This window comes from Ornithodoros turicata, unplaced genomic scaffold (assembly GCF_037126465.1).
Source record: "Ornithodoros turicata isolate Travis unplaced genomic scaffold, ASM3712646v1 Chromosome16, whole genome shotgun sequence".
NCBI lineage: Eukaryota > Metazoa > Arthropoda > Arachnida > Ixodida > Argasidae > Ornithodoros > Ornithodoros turicata.
This window is the reverse complement of record NW_026999320.1, coordinates 1,159,384-1,177,914: the sequence shown is the minus strand read 5'-3', so window position 1 is coordinate 1,177,914 and position 18,531 is coordinate 1,159,384. Positions and strand designations below refer to the sequence as shown.

General features: G+C 46.7%; 2 protein-coding genes across 3 annotated transcripts in view; one reads left to right on the top strand and one right to left on the bottom strand.

The window, feature by feature from the left end:
- The window catches only part of LOC135372616 (uncharacterized), a 71,343-nt gene extending 56,497 nt beyond the window's left edge, over window positions 1-14,846 (bottom strand). The window contains exons 1-2 of one of the 2 annotated variants that reach the window (XM_064606136.1): window positions 14,741-14,846; window positions 13,234-13,388 (exon numbers count right to left, since the gene is read on the bottom strand). In XM_064606136.1, the coding sequence (XP_064462206.1) occupies window positions 13,234-13,388 (155 nt within the window). In that variant the 5' untranslated portion in view covers window positions 14,741-14,846. The remainder of the gene's footprint in view (window positions 1-13,233; window positions 13,389-14,740) is intronic. The other variant, XM_064606137.1, reaches the window with a different exon arrangement.
- Window positions 14,847-16,417: 1,571 nt separating this feature from the next.
- The window catches only part of LOC135372621 (uncharacterized), an 86,973-nt gene continuing 84,859 nt past the window's right edge, over window positions 16,418-18,531 (top strand). Inside the window, exons 1-2 of the mRNA XM_064606139.1 lie at window positions 16,418-16,503; window positions 16,800-16,923. Of these exons, the coding sequence (XP_064462209.1) occupies window positions 16,813-16,923 (111 nt within the window). The 5' untranslated portion in view covers window positions 16,418-16,503; window positions 16,800-16,812. The remainder of the gene's footprint in view (window positions 16,504-16,799; window positions 16,924-18,531) is intronic.

Genomic DNA, 18,531 nt, shown 5'->3' with positions numbered 1-18,531 from the left:
AGACACACTTAGCACGGACCCACCGTCCACCTATGTGGGCCTCGACGTGTTTGGAGCCTGGAAGGTTAAAGCGCGCAAGACTAGAGGTGGACTCGCACACATAGCTGGGCGAACTCACTCATGAGAGCCCTCATGATTGCCCCTCACCCTCACCTCACGCCTTTGAGGTGAGGGTGAGTGAGGGCAAGCCCGCGATCAGGCCATCCGTGAGTGCACTCACGAGGTCTTTACCCTCATGAGGTCTCCTGTGAGTGCACTCATGAGGTTTTGCCACTCATGAGACCTCCTGTGAGTGCACTCATGAGGTCTGAGGGGCGCCAGGTCTGTGTGAGGCCTGAAGGGTGTGAGGTCAGTATGAGTGCATTCAGAAATGATGTTAAATGACGCTTACGAGACGTGGGCAAATTATGAAGGCACTAGTGATATGGTTCCAGCGATCCAGCTACCGGCAGAGTGCACTTTAAAGGGCTGGTGTTCCTGTTTTAAGCAATTTCGTCTACGTCGCGCTGGGAACACAGCCAAGCGCCCTGAACTGACGGATTAATTGGTGAAATGGTTCCAGCGACCTAACTACACGCAGTGTGCACTTTAAAGGGCTGATGTGCCCATTTTTAGCAATTTCGTATACGTCGCGCTGGCAACACAGCAAAGCGTCCTGAGCTGACGGAGTAGTTGATGATATGGTTCCATCGACCCACCTACACGCAGAGTGCACTTTAAAGGGCTGGCGTGCCCGTTTTTAGCACTTTCGTATATGTCGCGCTGAGAACAGAGCAAAGCGTCTTGGCTGACTAATTACTTGGTGACATGGTTCCAGCCACCCAACTACCGGCATGGTACACTTTCAAGGGCTGGTGTGCCCGTTTTTAGCAATTTCGTCTACGTCGCGCTGGGAACACACCCACGTGTCCTGAGTTGACTAATTACTTGGTGATATGGTTCCAGCGACTCGACTACAGGCAGGGTGCACTTTAAAGGGCTGGTGTGCACGCTTTCACCAATTTCGTCTGTGTCGCGCTGGGAACACAACAAAGCCTCCTGAGCTGACTGATTACTCCATGATATGGTTCCAGCGACCCACCTACGGGCAGGGTGCGCTTTAAAGGGCTGGTCTGCCCGTTTTTAGCAATTTCGTCTACGTCGCTCTGGGAACACAGCCACGCGTCCTGAGCTGACTAATTACTTGGTGATATGGTTCCAGCTACTCGACTACAGGCAGGGTGCACTTTAAAGGGCTGGTGTGCACGCTCTTACCAATTTCGTCTATGTCGCGCTGGGAACACAGCAAAGCCTCCTGAGCTGATTGATTACTTGGTGATATGGTTCCATCGACCCACCTACACCCAGTGTGCACTTTAAAGGGCTGGTGTGCCCGTTTTTAGCAGTTTCGTATATGTCGCGCTGGGAAAGAGCAAAGCGTCTTGGCTGACTGATTACTTGGTGACATGGTTCCAGCGATCCAACTACCTGCAGGGTGCACTTTAAAGGGTTGATGTGCACGTTTTTAGCAATTTCATCTATGTCGCGCTGGGAACACAACAAAACCCAGTACACTTGGCTGTGTTCCCAGCGCGACGTAGACGAAATTGCTCAAAACGGGCACACCAGCCCTTTAAAGTGCACCCTGCCGGTAGTTTGGTCGCTGGAACCATATCGCCAACTAATCAGTCAGCTCATGACGCTTTGCTGTGTTCCCAGCGCAACATAGACGAAATTGGTAAAAACGGGCACACCAGCCCTTCAAAGTGCACCCTGCCTGTAGTTGGATCGCTGGAACCATATCACCAAGTAATCAGTCAGCTCAGGACGCTTCGCTGTGTTCCCAGCGCGACGTAGACGAAATTGCTAAAAACGGGCACACCAGCCCTTTAAAGTGCACCCTGCCGGTAGTTCGGTCACTGGAACCATATCACCAAGTAATCAGTCAGCTCAGGACGCTTTGCTGTGTTCCCAGCGCAACATAGACGAAATTGGTAAAAACGTGCACACCAGCCCTTTAAAGTGCACCCTGCCTGTAGTTGGATCGCTGGAACCATATCACCAAGTAATCAGTCAGCTCAGGACGCTTCGCTGTGTTCCCAGCGCGACGTAGACGAAATTGCTAAAAACGGGCACACCAGCCCTTTAAAGTGCACCCTGCCGGTAGTTCGGTCACTGGAACCATATCACCAAGTAATCAGTCAGCTCAGGACGCTTTGCTGTGTTACCAGCGCAACATAGACGAAATTGGTAAAAACGTGCACACCAGCCCTTTAAAGTGCACTCTGCCTGTAGTTGGGTCGCTGGAACCATATCACCAAGTAATCAGTCAGCTCAGGACGCTTTGCTGTGTTGCCAGCGCGACGTAGACGAAATTGCTAAATACGTGCACACCAGCCCTTTAAAGTGTACACAGCCAGTGGTTGTGTCGCTGGAACATCATGCGTCATTTGACCTCATTTCTGAATGCCCTCATAATGACCTCACGTACCTCAGGCCTCACCAGTGACTTCACTCAGAGACCTGGCGCCCCTCAGACATCATGAGTGCACTCACATGAGGTCTCATGAGGGACACAAGCTCATGAGTGCACTCACAGGAGACATTATGAGGGTAAGACCCTCAGGGCTTGCGTTTGTGAGTGCCGTGAGGGTGAGGGCGAGTGAGGGCGGTGAGGGGGAGGGCGATTGAGGGCATGTGTCTGTGAGGGTGAGGGCGACTGAGGGCCTGTGCTCGTAAGGGCGGTGAGGGTGAGGGCGATTGAGGGCATGTGTCTGTGAGGGCCGTGAGGGCGAGTGCGAGTGAGGGCATGTGCCCGTGAGGGCCGTGAGGGTGAGGGCGAGTGAGGTTTCACCAAAATGCCCACCTATGCGGCAAAAGGTCGGCTGTGTTGTTTACTTGCCTGTCCATACGTGCGATACACATTGAAGTCATTCAATCGATAGGTTCTTCGAGCTTCATCAACGCTCTAAGACGGTTCGCGTCTATTAGAGGTCCGGTTAAACTGCTGCGGTCTGATTGCGGAATCAATTTCGTCGGTGCGTGCAAAGAGTTGAAGATCAACACTGCTTCGCCTGGCCATAACAATGTTGGCAAATATCTGCAAACTCAAGGATGCACGTGGGTTGTTTTCAATCCCCCTCACGTCTCTCACATGGGTGGTGCTTGGGAGCGCATGATCGGGATTGTTCGTCGCATCTTGGACTCTGTGCTTCTAAGCACGAACAAGTGCAGTCAATGGCCAGCACCTTTCGGGACCGCTGGAAGAAAGAACATCTTCCAACATTGCAGGGCCGTCGCAGGTGGCAAACAGCTCAACGAGACTTCCGAGAAGGTGACATTGTCTTGCTGAAGGACAAGGATGCCGAACGAAATGAGTGGCCTATGGGTCGCGTTATCAAGACTCTACCCAGTTCTGACGCGAGGGTGCGTAAGATAGAGCTTAAGATCCACAAGAACGGACTAGTGAAGGTTTTCCAGAAACCCATTTGTGAAATTTTCCTTTTATTAAGTGATCATGAATTGTGAACATTTACATGCTTGTTAGGGAATTCGTGGTATCTTCAGATACCAGACGGGGAGTGTGCTGCATCTACAGGCTTGTCTTAGTTATTTGAGTATATTTGGTAGCGCCCCTTCGCGGATTTGTACGCGGCGGTTTTCTTCGTTTTCATTTTGGAACTGTGACTGTTATGCTGATGCATGGAGCGAAGCCGACGTGGCTCCCATCCCACTTATGAAGACTTGTCTTTTTACCGAACTATCGGTTATGCATGGTTTAGCCTTCTGATTAAATGTGTGCAACTAACGAACGTCCTCACTGAGATCAGAATATGCTATATTGCAATTGATTTCATCTCTGAAAAAGTCATATATATATATTTGTAAAAAATATGTTCGCATTTAGGAGGGAATAATAACAGACGTATTTTCGTTACCGTTTCTATTTTTTCCGTTACTAGGGAGTCTTAGGACACGGTGATCGCCCTCAGATTCGTTTTCCGTATCGCTATCAGCCAATCAGCTATCAGCGTAGCACTAGCCGATTGGCTGATAGCTATAGGGAAATGGAATCGGAGGGTGATCTCTTTCCTAAAACTCCCTACTGCTGTATTTTCGTTTCCGTTATCCATTTCTGATACCAGTTTTTCAATTTCGTGCCCGTTACGTTTCAGTTACTGTTTTCGGTAATGGAACAGCCGTTACACAGCTGCGGGAGGGCAGCCCGTGCGGCTCTGTCAGCACCTTGTTTTGCCCAAGTGCTGCTTCGGTGTCACGCGTACGTCCTACACAAGTATTTTTACGTCGTTGGGATGCCCGCATCTTGTACGATTTTTAAAGAGGTGTAGGAACATGTCTTCAGTCAGTCTTCTGTTTTCAGTCACGCCGAGTTCAGCAACCCAATATCGCATTACTAGGCGGACGCCCCCCTTAGTATACGTATATGGTGCCAAATAAAATTGAATTGAATTGAATTGAAAAGTAAACAATACGGCCGTGGCCACTGTGAAACATAGAAAGTAAAAATAAAAAATGATGTGCTGTCATCCTTGTGCCATGGTGCAGTAGTGTGTGTGGAGCCTATGTTGTGTAAGTCTCATGTCTTGATGTCATGCAGGTAGGTAATGTCACGAGTAGCTAAGCGAGTGATGCACCCTCCATATCCAATATTGCGCTTTGTTCCCACGCTGTCGTGTAGTAGTTAGTTCATTACAGGGAATGGAGTCGTCAAAAGACAAAAATAAAATGAAAAGTCGCTCAAGTGTCATCGCACAACAGTAATAGTCATTACCCGAATTGAATACCGGACGATAATTTTGTTTCCGTTTCTGTTTCCGTTAATGGAGGACAATGGTATGCATTTTCGTTTCCGTTACCATCTCCAGTTTCTGTAATATACCTGTTTAGTTTCCGTTACCACTAGCGTTACCCTTCCTTGGCATTTAAGTGGGACACCCTGTATTTCTGGCACAGAGTAGAATAGTCTTTACTGTTCGCGAGAACAAGTGGTGCTGGAAACAACGGCGGCTCTCCTGGTAAGGCTGTTCCGTTAACATTTCCTTACCAGTTCGCTCGGTTTTCTGCCTTCTACATTCTCAATATATTGTTAAGAGCAGTAAGCAAGGCCAGTGAACGATTCGAAGCATCGAAGGCAGTCTCAATGACTGTTGCAGTGCATCAAAATAAACACTTGAATGGGTGTGTCTTCCTTTCTCGTCGTCGCATCAGCTTTAGGAGCGACAGAGTAATCCCTCACAAACCAGTAGCAAACCCGAATGAATTTGACATGTCGCATATATCTTATGACGACAGTTAAATTAATGACCTCCCTATACCTGGTCGCATAAGATAATACAAACGGCATTCTCATTGTTGCGATGACACCCGAAGAAGGCACCATGTACGACAACCTGTTCGAAGTGCGCAACCATACCAAATGCATGGTTTCTGTACGAATGCGGTATACGGAATGTTGTGTGATCTAGACTTCAAAATTCACTGAAACAGTTAGGCTTTCTTTCTGTCGTTTTGTGCTCGTAATACTATTCCAAAGGAATTCTCCAACAACAGGGAGGGTAGTCCTAAATGATTGAAGGAATGAATAATTCATTGCCAAACATCATTGTTGTGGAAGAAAAAATCAAACTTTACTCAAATAGTTATTCTTTCTCTCTGCCATTTTGTGCTGGGATTACTTGTACAAAGGAATTGTTCAAAATAAATGAGTGTAATAATACATTGTATTGTAGACTGTATTGCCAAGCATTATTGATCTGGAAGAAAAATCCGAGATGACCTCAAAGAGTTATTCTTTCATTCTGCCATTCTGTGCTCTGAATACTACTCCAAAGGGATTGTTCAATATGAGGGTAATAATAAATAATGGAAGGAACGATTACTTCATTGCAAAACATTATTGATGTGGAAGAAAAATTCTAACACCACTCAAACAGCTATCTTTCTTTCTGATATTTTGTGCTCGGAATACTACTCTAAAGAAATTGTCCTACATAAAGGAGGGTAATAATAAATAATTGAAGCAATAGGTACTTTTACTAAAGTACTGCAGTTTTCTTTATTTTTCTTATTGCATTTGCAAATGAGTGTCATGAAAGTTAACGGAAGTCTATGTATATTTATCGCACGGCATGCGACGCAGCAAGTTCACAATCGCAACGCTTTTCTCGACAGTGGCATGTCCGTAAGCTTCAAAGCGCGTTAAACACTTCCACTCACTTTTTCACACCACTCAGCTGGTGTAGAAAGATTATGAAGACCTCTATGTTATGGACTGCATCCTCCATTGCCTGTGGGGAGCGACATATTTCTGGGCACTTTTCGATGGGGCCCACTTTTCAACAGGCGATTCCTTAAAATGTAGCCTGTATACAATCTAACGAAAAGCTGGCAGCCATTGCGTGCCCTTCCACTCGCCTTCCTGCGAAAACACAGCGCGCTGTTTCGTTCGATCGAAGCTCATTGTAGGATGAGAAAAGTCAATGTCAAGGAAATAACCTCAGGACAAGACCCGCCGGTATTTCGAACATGTAAACAGTAGACAGACGAAGCAATGAAGTAATTTCTTACGATTGGACGCTCGAATCCAGCAGGTATATTAATGGTAGGAATGATCTCACTGCTCTTGTACCGATGCAGAATATGAAACTTCAGGATGCGGGCCTTTTGAGCCCTTTACTGAAATCGTCACTGTTGCTGCCGAGCTGGTCAAAAAAGACACGGCGGAATCAATTCACAGTCCTCCAGTGGTCTACCACAGTTCATATAGGTATCGAGTTTCAATAGATGTTCGTACATAATATTTTGCACTATATCTTCCTTGTTCAGGAGTCATCGCTGATCCGACGGGTGGTTATTGGGAGAGAGCAAGATTTACCGGGTCGCGCCTATGTATTCATCACGTGATATGACAGTGGGATTTTTACTTTTTAATATATTTCATATGAATCCATAAATTGAGTCTCAGCAAATCTGTAATGAGGCAGGGGTTGTAGACAGCTTCCACGTGGTGACGAGTTCTGACTAGATTCTTTGCGCATGCAACTCCCCAGGAAACAGATCCAGTATATCTGCTGTCAATTATTCGTTAGCTGACTTCCAAAAATCTATGTTGCCGTCACACGGTTGGTTAATACACGTCGCTTGTGGATTGCCAACTGTTCATCTAAATGTAACTGTAATGTGAGAATCGTGGTGTTTTCTGCTCTGCTCTCATGTGGAATTACTGTCACAGCACGGTCGCAACGCCAACCCATCAACAAGAACGTAATTATTTGCTTTCTTCTCAGAATATGGCATTTCGCGAAGTGCAAATGGTAAAAAATCGGCCCATCCATCACAGCGGTCCCCCATTCCACAGCGGTCCTCCCATTCCACAGCGGTGCAGATTTTTGTGATAAGCAGAGATCCTGCGCACCATGTTTGGTAGCTCCATTTGTGCGTTCTCTCCCACACCTCCGAAAGGAAGCATGTCTACAACGTAGCGTACAGCGAAGTGACATCATTGTGCGGGTCTTGCTAACAACTCCACCCTAGGTCCCCTCGTGATGTGGGACAACGTGTGTAAGGCTTGAAAGAGGAGTAGCTAAACATTTTCTGTGCAAGAAAGCGAAACTGATAATGTGACATTAACACATGTGTCCTCTACACTGCAGATTTTTCCCGGTTTGTGGTGCTTCTAAACCTAGTTATGCTATTCAATGTGGTGTGTCCATGCAACTTGCCAGAAAAGATCACTTAAGTTAGCCAGATTAGTGTTATTTCCATAACAAATGCTATAACCTTATTATGAGGAAGTGATAAAATTGAATTGAAAGAAAGTATGTCTCCCCTGCACATTAACATATACAACTTGTCAGAATAACAGCGTTATACAGAATAAAAATACAGAATATATATATAAAATAGAAAGAGCGATTCAGAAACCGTACCCCCCCCTATTTTGGCTAATGCAGTAGGGATCCCCTCACGTTGCGGGAAAGATAACAAGAAATGCACGCGAACGGAAGTGCGAGAAAGAGTGAAACCTGGCTGCCGTTTCCGCGGAGGTGTCAGACGGCGGTCAGCAAACGAGTTTTCAGAGTGGTATACCGGTAAAATCGATGTACTTCGCTTTTGTTATGTATCGTTCGTGCTAGCCTTAATGACTGCACAACGATTACGCAATGGTGGTCAGATGTAAGTTACATCTGTCCACCATTGCGTAATCGTTGTGTAATCGTCTCCATTTTAAATATCGTCTCTACTTTAAATACTTTTGCGCAGTATTTCGTCATGTCAGGAAGCAACAACACCTCCATGACTTTATTAACAACGGTAAGCAAGCCGGATACAGTAGAAAGATCGAGCAATAGCTTCGGTTCCGTCAGTCCATGCCGAGAGCCCTCCAGAGATAAATGACTTTCTTGTCCCGCTTTCTACCAGCTCCCCAGGCAGGTGGCCCGGTAGGTCTTTGCGTACGAAAGCGAGCTACCCCGTTTGGATGTTTAGAACGTAGGAGTTAAAACGTTTATCGAAGTTTCGTTTCATGTTGAGAAGGTACTCTTCACGTTCTGCAGGAGTCGTTATCCGTTCCTGCAGCTCGAAGTGAGTGGTACACGATCGTTAGACTAGAGGAAGAGAACGACGCTGAAGGCGGCGAAGGGTGAGCTGCAACCAAAAGCCGAAGTACGAGACCGGTTGTTGTGCTGAACGGCACTTTGCACGCCACACTTCGGCCTGCCAGCGGAGTCTGGGTAGGCTGTGAGGTAGTATTTGTTGCCTCTAATGATATGTTCTGCCAAGCCGTTTGCCGCCGGGTCGTAAGGAGCGGTCTTGCGGAAAGCGATGCTCCTCTTCTGTCCGCAGGCCTTCAACTCCGGCTTCTGGAGCCAGGCCGGTTGTCCGAAACGAGAACCTTGATGTTCTTGATGTTCATGTCCCCATCGAGGAGGGCAATGACGCTGTGCTCCTCCACTCTGCTGACACCTACAGATGCCGTCCGTGTTCATTGGTCAATAGCTATGAGAAATGCATGGGTGCGGGCACACTTTACCCTCTTTTTCCTCTCCGAAAACGTCGTAGTGTACAACCTCAAAGAGGTGGTGGAGTGCTGGTGAATGACCATGCAATCGCTAGCCTGTCGATAATTTGCCTTTGTTGTGTTAGCACACATGGCAGGTAGTAACATATCGCCGTGCGTCAGCCTTGATGTTGGCCCATGTAAAGCGGGTAGCGAGCTTATTTACAAGTCAGAAAACATCAGGGTCTCATGATTACACGGTCGTCGTAGAGGGCAAGGATGCGAGGCACCAAAGTGTCGGGGACGTCTTTCATAGGTGAGCTCCTCGTACCCCTTCCATTGCTGCAAAGCATTCACGCGGTAGGTTGGCCTGTTCCCGTGAGCCGGAAACGTGATAGCGAGTCTGGATAATTCATCGGTGCGCGGTGAGGTCCGCGGCGTCGAGTCGAAGTATTGCAATTCGCGTATCCATCGCAGTACCGGACCTTTGCGTTCTGGGCTAAATAGAATTATACCAGTTCGCAGTAATAGGATCATTCGAATGGGATGTCTTTGCGCGTGAGCTCGGTGAGGCACTTGATGATCCTGGCGTATCTCCCATGTAGGCGCGGAGGTGCCCCGAGAGATTCAAGAAGACTCTCAACAAATGGGTGGCATGATGCTTTCGGAGTTTAGTTAATCCGATCAACGGATTCTTGTTTACTGCTCTTGGCCTTGCCGCAAAGTACGCGTCCAAAGATTGTGACCTTACGTTGCAAGAAGACGAGACTCGCTCAAGGCAGATAGCACTGCTGCAAGGTGCCCAGCGTATTCTGCATGCGAGCGTGAATAAACGACAATACCGCCTATATATACGGTGCAGAATCCTCCTTTGCATCGTCGGACGGCATTATGCATACTCTTCTGAGACCATGACACGGCATTCTCCCAACCGAAATGCAATCGGTTGTATCCAAAAACGTGGTAATCAATGCAGATAAGTGATTGTATTCTTCGGAAAGATGGATTTGCCAATACCCCTTCATGAGTTCAGTACAGGAGCAGACCGCGCAACCACCTGTATCGCTCATGATGTCAATGCAGGGAATGGAAAGACGTCCGCTTCGCGGTTGATTCGACGGTAGTGTGTACAGCGCCTGAAACTTCCGTCTTCCCTGTTGATCGAGCAAGCAAAAGTTAGAGTGGAACATCTAACCACCTTCAGAGTCAAGCATGGGCTGTCGTTCCTTTTGTGCCAGACCTTTTTGTGACGTCATATTGGGTATGACTGGCGCCGAACCACGCTGGTGTTTGCGAGCTAGAAAGGCCCAGTGTGCCTAGCAATTGGTGGCGGGCAGATGGCCAAGCATGTAAGCTCCGGGAACAAGCGCAAGAGGTCGTCCGCAGTCTTTGGCTGGCGGAGCAATTTCGCACGACCTATAAAACATATGTCGCTAGGGGAAGCCAGCCTGCAGTTGACAATACTAACCGTGGCCCCCATTGTCAATGAGTTCCGCAGTCGGATTCTCATTCACTAATATAGGTATACACGGCAGGTTTTGATTTGGAATATAAAAGGTCCCGGTATTATTCGGCAGGATGAACTGAGACCTGTCACATCTTCTCTTTTGTTTTTTTGTCGCAAACCGTCTGATGTGTTTTCCGGAAAGGCTTGGTGGTTCTCACCGTCGAAAGCGGACACAAGGCGTTCGGGATGTCTGCAGCGTTTGGCTCTGTTGAAGCCTGGCAAAGATGAGCACTGTAGGGTTGGTCAGTATCTGCAATTTGCAGAAGTATTTGCTTTTAAAGTACTATAAGTCCCGCTACGGTACTTTAAACGAAATCGCTTTCTTCCTCCGTTACACCGCGTTCTCCCGCAGCTGAGCAGGTACGAACAGAGGTATAAGCAGCGAAAATCTGCAGGTTATACCAGCTTTTTGCCATCTTGGACAGGAAGAGCGTTAGTATCTTAACTTTATCGCCGTCCGATCGCCAGAAATTGGTGCTCCTAAAATGGAAGTCATGCTTCGGCGCGAGCGAAGGTACCATCAAAGGCTTCCAGGTTGTGTAATTCGAACACTGCTTGGAGTCGAGCGACCCGGTCGGCGCCTGCAGCAGCTGGTGATGTTCGGCTTGCTGCCGTTATGCTGAAACAAGATGCACCAGCAAATACTGCATCGAGTCCGTAGTATGGAGTATTGACAGTGCCGATCCTGCCACACCAACTGTTGATAATCTGACATTCACCTTTACGAGTTGCTCGCTCCGGGTGTCTGATACGTTTGGCTTATTCTTGTGAAAAAGGGAAGTGTATTGTGTCAAGCGTACTTCGAGAACTATCCAGGGGTACAGGGTCATCTCCGTCGATGCGATAGCCTTTCAGAACAAAACTGTCACCGGAGGTCTCCGCATGGAGCTCGATCCAAGCCAATCTGCCGACTGCGGCAAAGATGTGACACCTTCACGGGTTCATTACTAACGGTGAGCAAGCCGAACGCGGTAGAGAGATCAACATTCGTTCCATAGCGAAAGCAGTCCAGAGAGAAACACCTACTTCTTGCACCTCTTCCTAGCAGCTCCGAGGGCTACGCCAACGTCACATATAGAAGTTTAGAATTGAAGGAATCATATGAATTGTAGTTTTGATGATTGTTGCTTTGGTTAAAATATATTCTTTAATTTGTTATGAAAATTCGAGCCCTGTGTTGTGCGGCTTCTTGTACAACGCTGGACAGAAGTTTACGGCACAGGCTCCGGCGCATTCCTTCTTCAGTGTGACAAGCTTTGCTACCGTACGGACTTGCAGACGGGTGACTCGGTTGCCTGGGCACTATAAAATTTGTTGTGAGCGTAAGAAATTATTATGATACTATTGATTGCCTAAACTCTGCCTTTCGTTTGATATTTTTCGTTGATTTGGGTTTCTTATTGATTTCTTTCATTATTCCTTTGATTGCTTGTTCATCTTATTGGAGGATATTGGAAATATGCTGCAGTCAGATGAAATGTAACGAAGGGGGTGTTTAGGGCTCCCCTGTAATGTTGCATGTCCATGATATCACAGTCACAACACCGGCGAATCGAATGTCAGTGAACATCATTAGTTATTATACAAAGTAGTCTTGTTCTGTGTACGTTGTCTAATGGGCTACGGGACTTTTGGGCGCTATGTGCTGGCACAATTTCATAATTAAGTATAGACTGCAAAGTAAGACAGAAAAATAACATTAAGTTCTACGCCAAACTCGGAAAATCGGGAACGGAAACTTTTTATATGATTCCGTACGTTTATGATGATAAAGCAATAGGCAGTGCAAGGGGTTTTGAGTGGCACACGCACTTCAGGAACGACAGGACATCACTGGAAAAAGAATAAATGTCTGGGCGACCTTCCACGGGCACCGCCCCGAACATGTTAACGAACTAGGGAACTTGTGCATGGCGATCGTCCTTCAACTATTCAGGCTATTAACATCGTCCGTGTGCCATATGGGAAAGTCACGTCTGCTACAACGTGACCCGCATTGCTGCACAGTTTATGCCCAGTATTCTGACCCCCGAACAGAAGGCGCACCGTGTCGGTCTACGTCGTGTTAGATGACCCATATGACACAACTTCGACGTCATGTTCACCATTAAGGGCCAGGTCTGCGGTTACAATACGGGGACCATGCAACAGTTTTCGAAGGGGAATACTGATGAATGCAAAGCAGGACACTACCAAAGGGACGTTCGTAGCTTCCTTCGATATTCACGGAGTCGCGCCCCGAATTCGTCGTGTGAAGGATGGTATTCTAAGCAAAAGCAACAAATGGATGTCTCATCACGGGAATACAATTATTCACGTGTTTATTCTATACGTCGTCGGTTAGTGCGATGAGACTTTAAATAAAGTATTTACCTTCGGCGGAAGCACACGTTTTTACAACAGCATCTCCATTAGCTAGGTTAGATAGATGCATGCATAGATGCGTTTACATAAATACGACAAAAGCTTATCGTGTCGAGTTATCGCAAACAATCCTTTCCGACAGGGAGTAGTCGACTGGTCAGAGTAGGTGCGATTCACTTCTGTCGCATTCATGTAACTACGGCTTATGGCGTCGTTTTGTCGCATATGCTTATCCTGTTCCTTTTTGATGAAGCTTACTACATAGCGTAAGAAAACAATACCTGTTGGCGGGAAGCCTGTGTTCAATCAACAATATTTCAATAGTTTCAAAAAAGAAAAGAAAAAAGAATCGGCATAAACGTACGGTCCCCTGTTGGTTCGATGTACCATGATGGAGTCCATAGCCTTTCGAAACTGTTTCTTGTCGTCTCCTCCTCCTCCGCCTCCACCTCCGTCACCTCCATCCCCTCCGTCGCCTCCTTTATCCTCCTCATCCTCATCTTCGTCCTCGTCGCCCATCTGAAAAACCGAGGCTGCTTCTTCATTTAAGGCACGAAGTGGTGCGTTAGGCAAACAAACTAGGACACATCGCAAGCCAATAAAACTTGAGCGGAAGAAAAAGAGGAGAGTGGTTGGTAACGTCTCAGTTGGTCTTGGGGGATATGCAAGAGACACAAATCTAGAAGAAGACTCTCGTCTCGTCTTTTTTGTGTCTATTCTTGTACATATATCAACGAGCTCAGGGTAATGTTAGTAACAACTACGGCAACATGCAAGATATCGCTTGCATTCATTTTCCATTATCTACAAAATTAATAATAAAACAGTTTGGTAAGCTATACGGAACGTTGAGTGACATGCCTCAATGGATCTTCTTTCTCTAGTACACAACGAGAGGAAATATAAATATGAATCGATTTATATTCGGCTCATGCTTCATTCATGCAGCATCATTAAACCTAGCTAACTGGAAGTACTCAAATATGATATCAAACCGTTGATCGCTCATCAGTCTCCAAAGTTCCAAATACATTCGAGCCAGACTGTCGCCGCAGGATGACAGCCTACCCAATAATCGTTATTCGGGAAACGAATGTGGAACAAATTAGCTCTGCCCTAAGGAATGCCGTGCAGCTCCACAGAGATGCCCGGACGACGCAGAGCGGATAATGACAAATTCTTGCGTTACCCAGCGAGACAATTGCAGTATTCAATGACAAAAAAGGTAACCGTATGTTCTACAAGGCTGCGGCTAGAGCCTTGGCCAGGCCGTCTCTCCTGTGCTGCGTGGAGCGCTTTATAAAGTGATAGTAAACGACATACAGACGAATGTGCGCACATTTTCAGATAAATATAAATTTTTATTTCCTATGTACCGCTCTCTGAATTGCATGCACAATTAGTCTTCTGTAGGCGCTCCATGAGTGCGCGAACATAATGCGCAGAAAGAAAACTGAGGCAAATAGCCATGTCACATGTCCTCCACAGCTCTTATGCACGTCCCGTACTGACTCGACACCCGTAATAGTGAGTTTTAGTATTTCGTACGCTGTCGCCTTCGCGTACGTAAGGCATCGCCTGGTGGTTCTGCGCAACGCACAAATCTGTTTATGTCCTGCGCGTGCTCGGAACCACCAACGGTATCCCTACGCAGCGTGTTTTAGTAAAGGATAAAGGATAGCGTAAAGGATAGCGTTGGTGATTCTGCGTATGCGCAACATATGAAGAGGGCTCGCGCAGCGCAGACAACGACCACACTATTCCTTGCGTACGCAAAGGCCATAGTTTACCATGCATATGTGTACCAAAGCTCACTAATATTCCCGACTGAATGATACTTCCAAGAACGACTACATGTGGTCAAGACTTACGCTTCAACGAGATAATCTTCGAAGGTTGCGCGAACGAAAGGCAACACAGCTTTCAAAGAACGGCTGCACTTTCTTCTACTTCTTCTGGAGAGAACGCGCTCCCTGTTTGTACTTTGCCTTCTTCTAGGTAAGTGCCTTGCACATTAACGGTTCATGGTAGGCGAGCCTCTCAAGACGTTATAGCATTATAATACGAAACGCACGTAGAACGGGGTAAGAGGTAGCTTTAAGTGCCGGCCTCGGTAGCTCAGTCGGTGGATTGCTCATCTCGGTGTATTTTTCTTTTTTTTTATTTGAGTAAGAGGATATATACATCGCTGATTGAGAGACATTGTAATTGTGTCCCTGACGGTATTGCAGTAGCGCAAACAATCGAGAAAGATATGGTTCACATTTTCGACGTCATCACTGTTTCGGCATCTTGGAGAGTTTACTTGTCGCAACGGGTAACGCTGTTGACACTCTTATGGGCCAATGTTCTACAATGACCCGTCTGTACTAGGAGCGTGAGCTTTGAATTTGATATGTAAATAAAATATAAGTAACAACATACAAAATAGGTCAAGCATTCAAAGTAGCGCCGCTAGAGCGAGTGAGATCTATTACAGGCGCAAGTGTTCATGGCTACAACGACTTGGGACGTAGCTGCACTGTAAATATCACGCCGCTGGGCCACCGCTTATTCACCAGTGACAAAATTGCAAAAATGTCGCCGCGGAATTAGAGGGTTCCTACTCGGCTTTCAACCGCGTCCTGGGTGCTCGCCTTCAGGCGGTTCCCAGGGTGCGGCAACCTTGGGTTTAGGATATAGGTGTGTGATTCCTGAATTGACCATTAGTTTCCAAAATCACAGAACAAATACGTACGCTCAGAAACCATGGACGAGTCCATGGAGCAACTCGGACAGGGAAAATTTGTGGTTTGAGGTCTGTGACTTTGTCCATTATCCCATAGGCTCTCTGCTTAACTTCGCTGATGATATTCTTTCATGAAAATATAATATTCCTGAAGTTTTGGATTGTCTCCATCATATTTCCAATCTTGGTGATCCAACAAAGATGGCGACGGAACTTTCTATACAAGGGGCCCAGTTGCGGCCCCGTGCAGACCAAGCACGCGACAAAAAAAAATCGGGTGCTTAGCAGTTATTGTTATCTATTGGCTTGAGGAGAAGCTACCCGAGACTTTCTGGCTTGGCAGAGGACACGGTAAGCAAACTCCTGAGACAAAAGCGCATGATGCCTTTTGCGCTCCTAGTAAAGTTAAATGTGCTTGTTGTACACTGGTATAGTAACTTTCTGAATGCGACAAGCCATGAAAAATGCGAGGTTTCTCTGTGTTATGGTTAAAAGGAATAGGAATGTTCAGCTTGTTCGACCGCTTCATAATTGCGTCATGCCAGTTTACACTTACATTTAAATGGTTTCAAAAATGTTCTACGGCCCCTGTAAAAAATCGACGAGGGGGGTGAAATGGGTCCTTAGGAACGAGAGGGTTTCCGGCCCCTTATCTGTACCATTGCATCTAAATTTCTGATGAAAACACTTCAAGTCAAACATCGATCATGTCTGGGCACAAACACGGCGTTTATTGGCATCCAGGATGCCATTACATACAGTGGCTACAGTGTGCACACAACATTGTTTTCGTTTTGCGTGCTCAGGCCAATCCCCCACGGTGGATCACGACCATATTTTATGAGGAGGAAGAAGTAGAAGAAGCAGTTCCCGAACACACACCAAGATTAGCAAGATCTCAGAAACGTTAGTATGTTTCTTCTATATCCCACATTAAGAGGTTTCATGGGAGGAGGCCGCGTTGAGGCAGTACAAATAACGACCAGAGACTTCAGTAGAACTGTCATACGGGCAAAGCGTAAATGAGTACAACGCAAGCAGGCATTTCATCCAATCCTCGAAGGAATGCGGGAGTTGATTTTAATAACGTACCAATTTATTTGATATTGAGAGATACGTTTGTAGAATGAGAGCATAGGCCTTACTCCTTGTGGAACTATCCTTAACTCCATGTGGTGTTAGTGACTATATTGCTCTAGCAGACTCTGAAGCACGATGGCAGCAACCGGAAACGCCCCAGTCATCCAGATGGTAGCGGCTCCAAGATATCCAGCTGTGCTACCCGGCCCCTCTGCTGCTCCTGCACAACGTGCTCCGGCACCACAGGTTGGTCAAGTGCCTTAACGTGTTTTTCATGGGAAAATGACGCTTAGTTTTTTGTGACAAGTGGTATGTGAACATAAGAATCGATAGAAATTAGTCGGAATCAGGGGATGATGGTATGAATTGAATGTGACGCTGGTTGGTCGAGTTCGATATTCAGAAGGAAGCATCTCAGGGCGACCAATGCAATGCTATGCACGATGACTGGTTGCAGAACATGTCTTCTGACGTGCATTAGGTATTTATCGTCCGGTGACACCACCACAGCAATGCTGCAGTTCTCGCGGAGAATAGCACGAAAGGATTGCTTAATATTGACTCTGATTGACTCGCTGTGAGGAGAAGGCGCGTGAGCGTCCATCGGATCATTGCTGTGGGGCTTAAATGCTAAATATTGTGACGAAACGCTAGCCATGACAGTGTTCGGAAATGTTCATTAAAATCACTGTTAGTTGTGGCGCCTCAAGCTCATCTTCGTGGGTAATACTGTCTGTTTCTTTCGGTGACACATAAACTCCTTACAATAGATCATGCAAGTTGCACGCACGCTAGGACATAGCTAGAGGATGGGCAGTACAAACAGCACAAGCACTTAAACAAAGACGACAGCGAGAAGAACAAGAAGACACACAGTTGTTCACGAACTACACATAAAAACCATTCGCGCCTCGGATTAGAGGAAACAAAGGCACAACAGAAAAACATTGGTACGAAAGCACAATGAAAAGCAGAAGGGCCTCGTAAATCCCCCGCACAAATAAGGGTGTGCGGTTCAAAAGGTCAGTAATGTTTTTACGTCTAGCACATTGTATACGCTGATCGGAAGAAACTCCGGTGCCGCACAGTGACGCACTTATGCGAGAGAAAGGACACCAGGCATTCCCTAAAACAATTAATACGGTCGCGCAAAGTTCGCTCTCCACGCATCCATGCATTTTTTATGGCATTTTCTATCATATTCGATCACCGACGTATATCTGGCGGTGACCGCCCATTTTAGGGCCCGCACTAAATAAGATTTCGGTACACCTACGCGAATACTAAGGCTGCTCAGCTGTTTACGAAACTCAGAGTGAGACCTGACAGTTACAATAAAATCACTCTCGCGAAAGGGAAGACGCGAGCAAGTAATGGAAACGAAGGCAGGTGGGAATGAACTCACCAGAGAAGTCGTGGTTCGCGGGCGGGTGGCCACATATAAGGCACGATGCAGGAAGCAATTTGTGCATGAGAATGGTTCACCTGCGTATAGATGTCCGGAGCACTCGCGGTTGCGTTGGCAGCATCCGCACGTCTGACACACCAAATCTTGCGAAACTGTCAGCTTTTTGCCATTCTTCGCTAATATACAATGGCAATGCAGATATCCCGTTGCAGGAAATTAACTTTACGTGGGACTAACCCAGAAGCACTTCGAAAAAGATGACGAAACGCAGAGCTCTCGTTAGTTCTTGGCGTTCATTGGTACTCCCGCTGCTAGTCCCGCTGCTATTACCCTCGCGGAAACACAATATTGGACCCATACTTACTGGCTGTTGGCGATACCGGTCCAATATCGGGCACGTTTTGGCAGGATTTCCCGCATATTGGCTCAAGCTTCCCAATATGTGC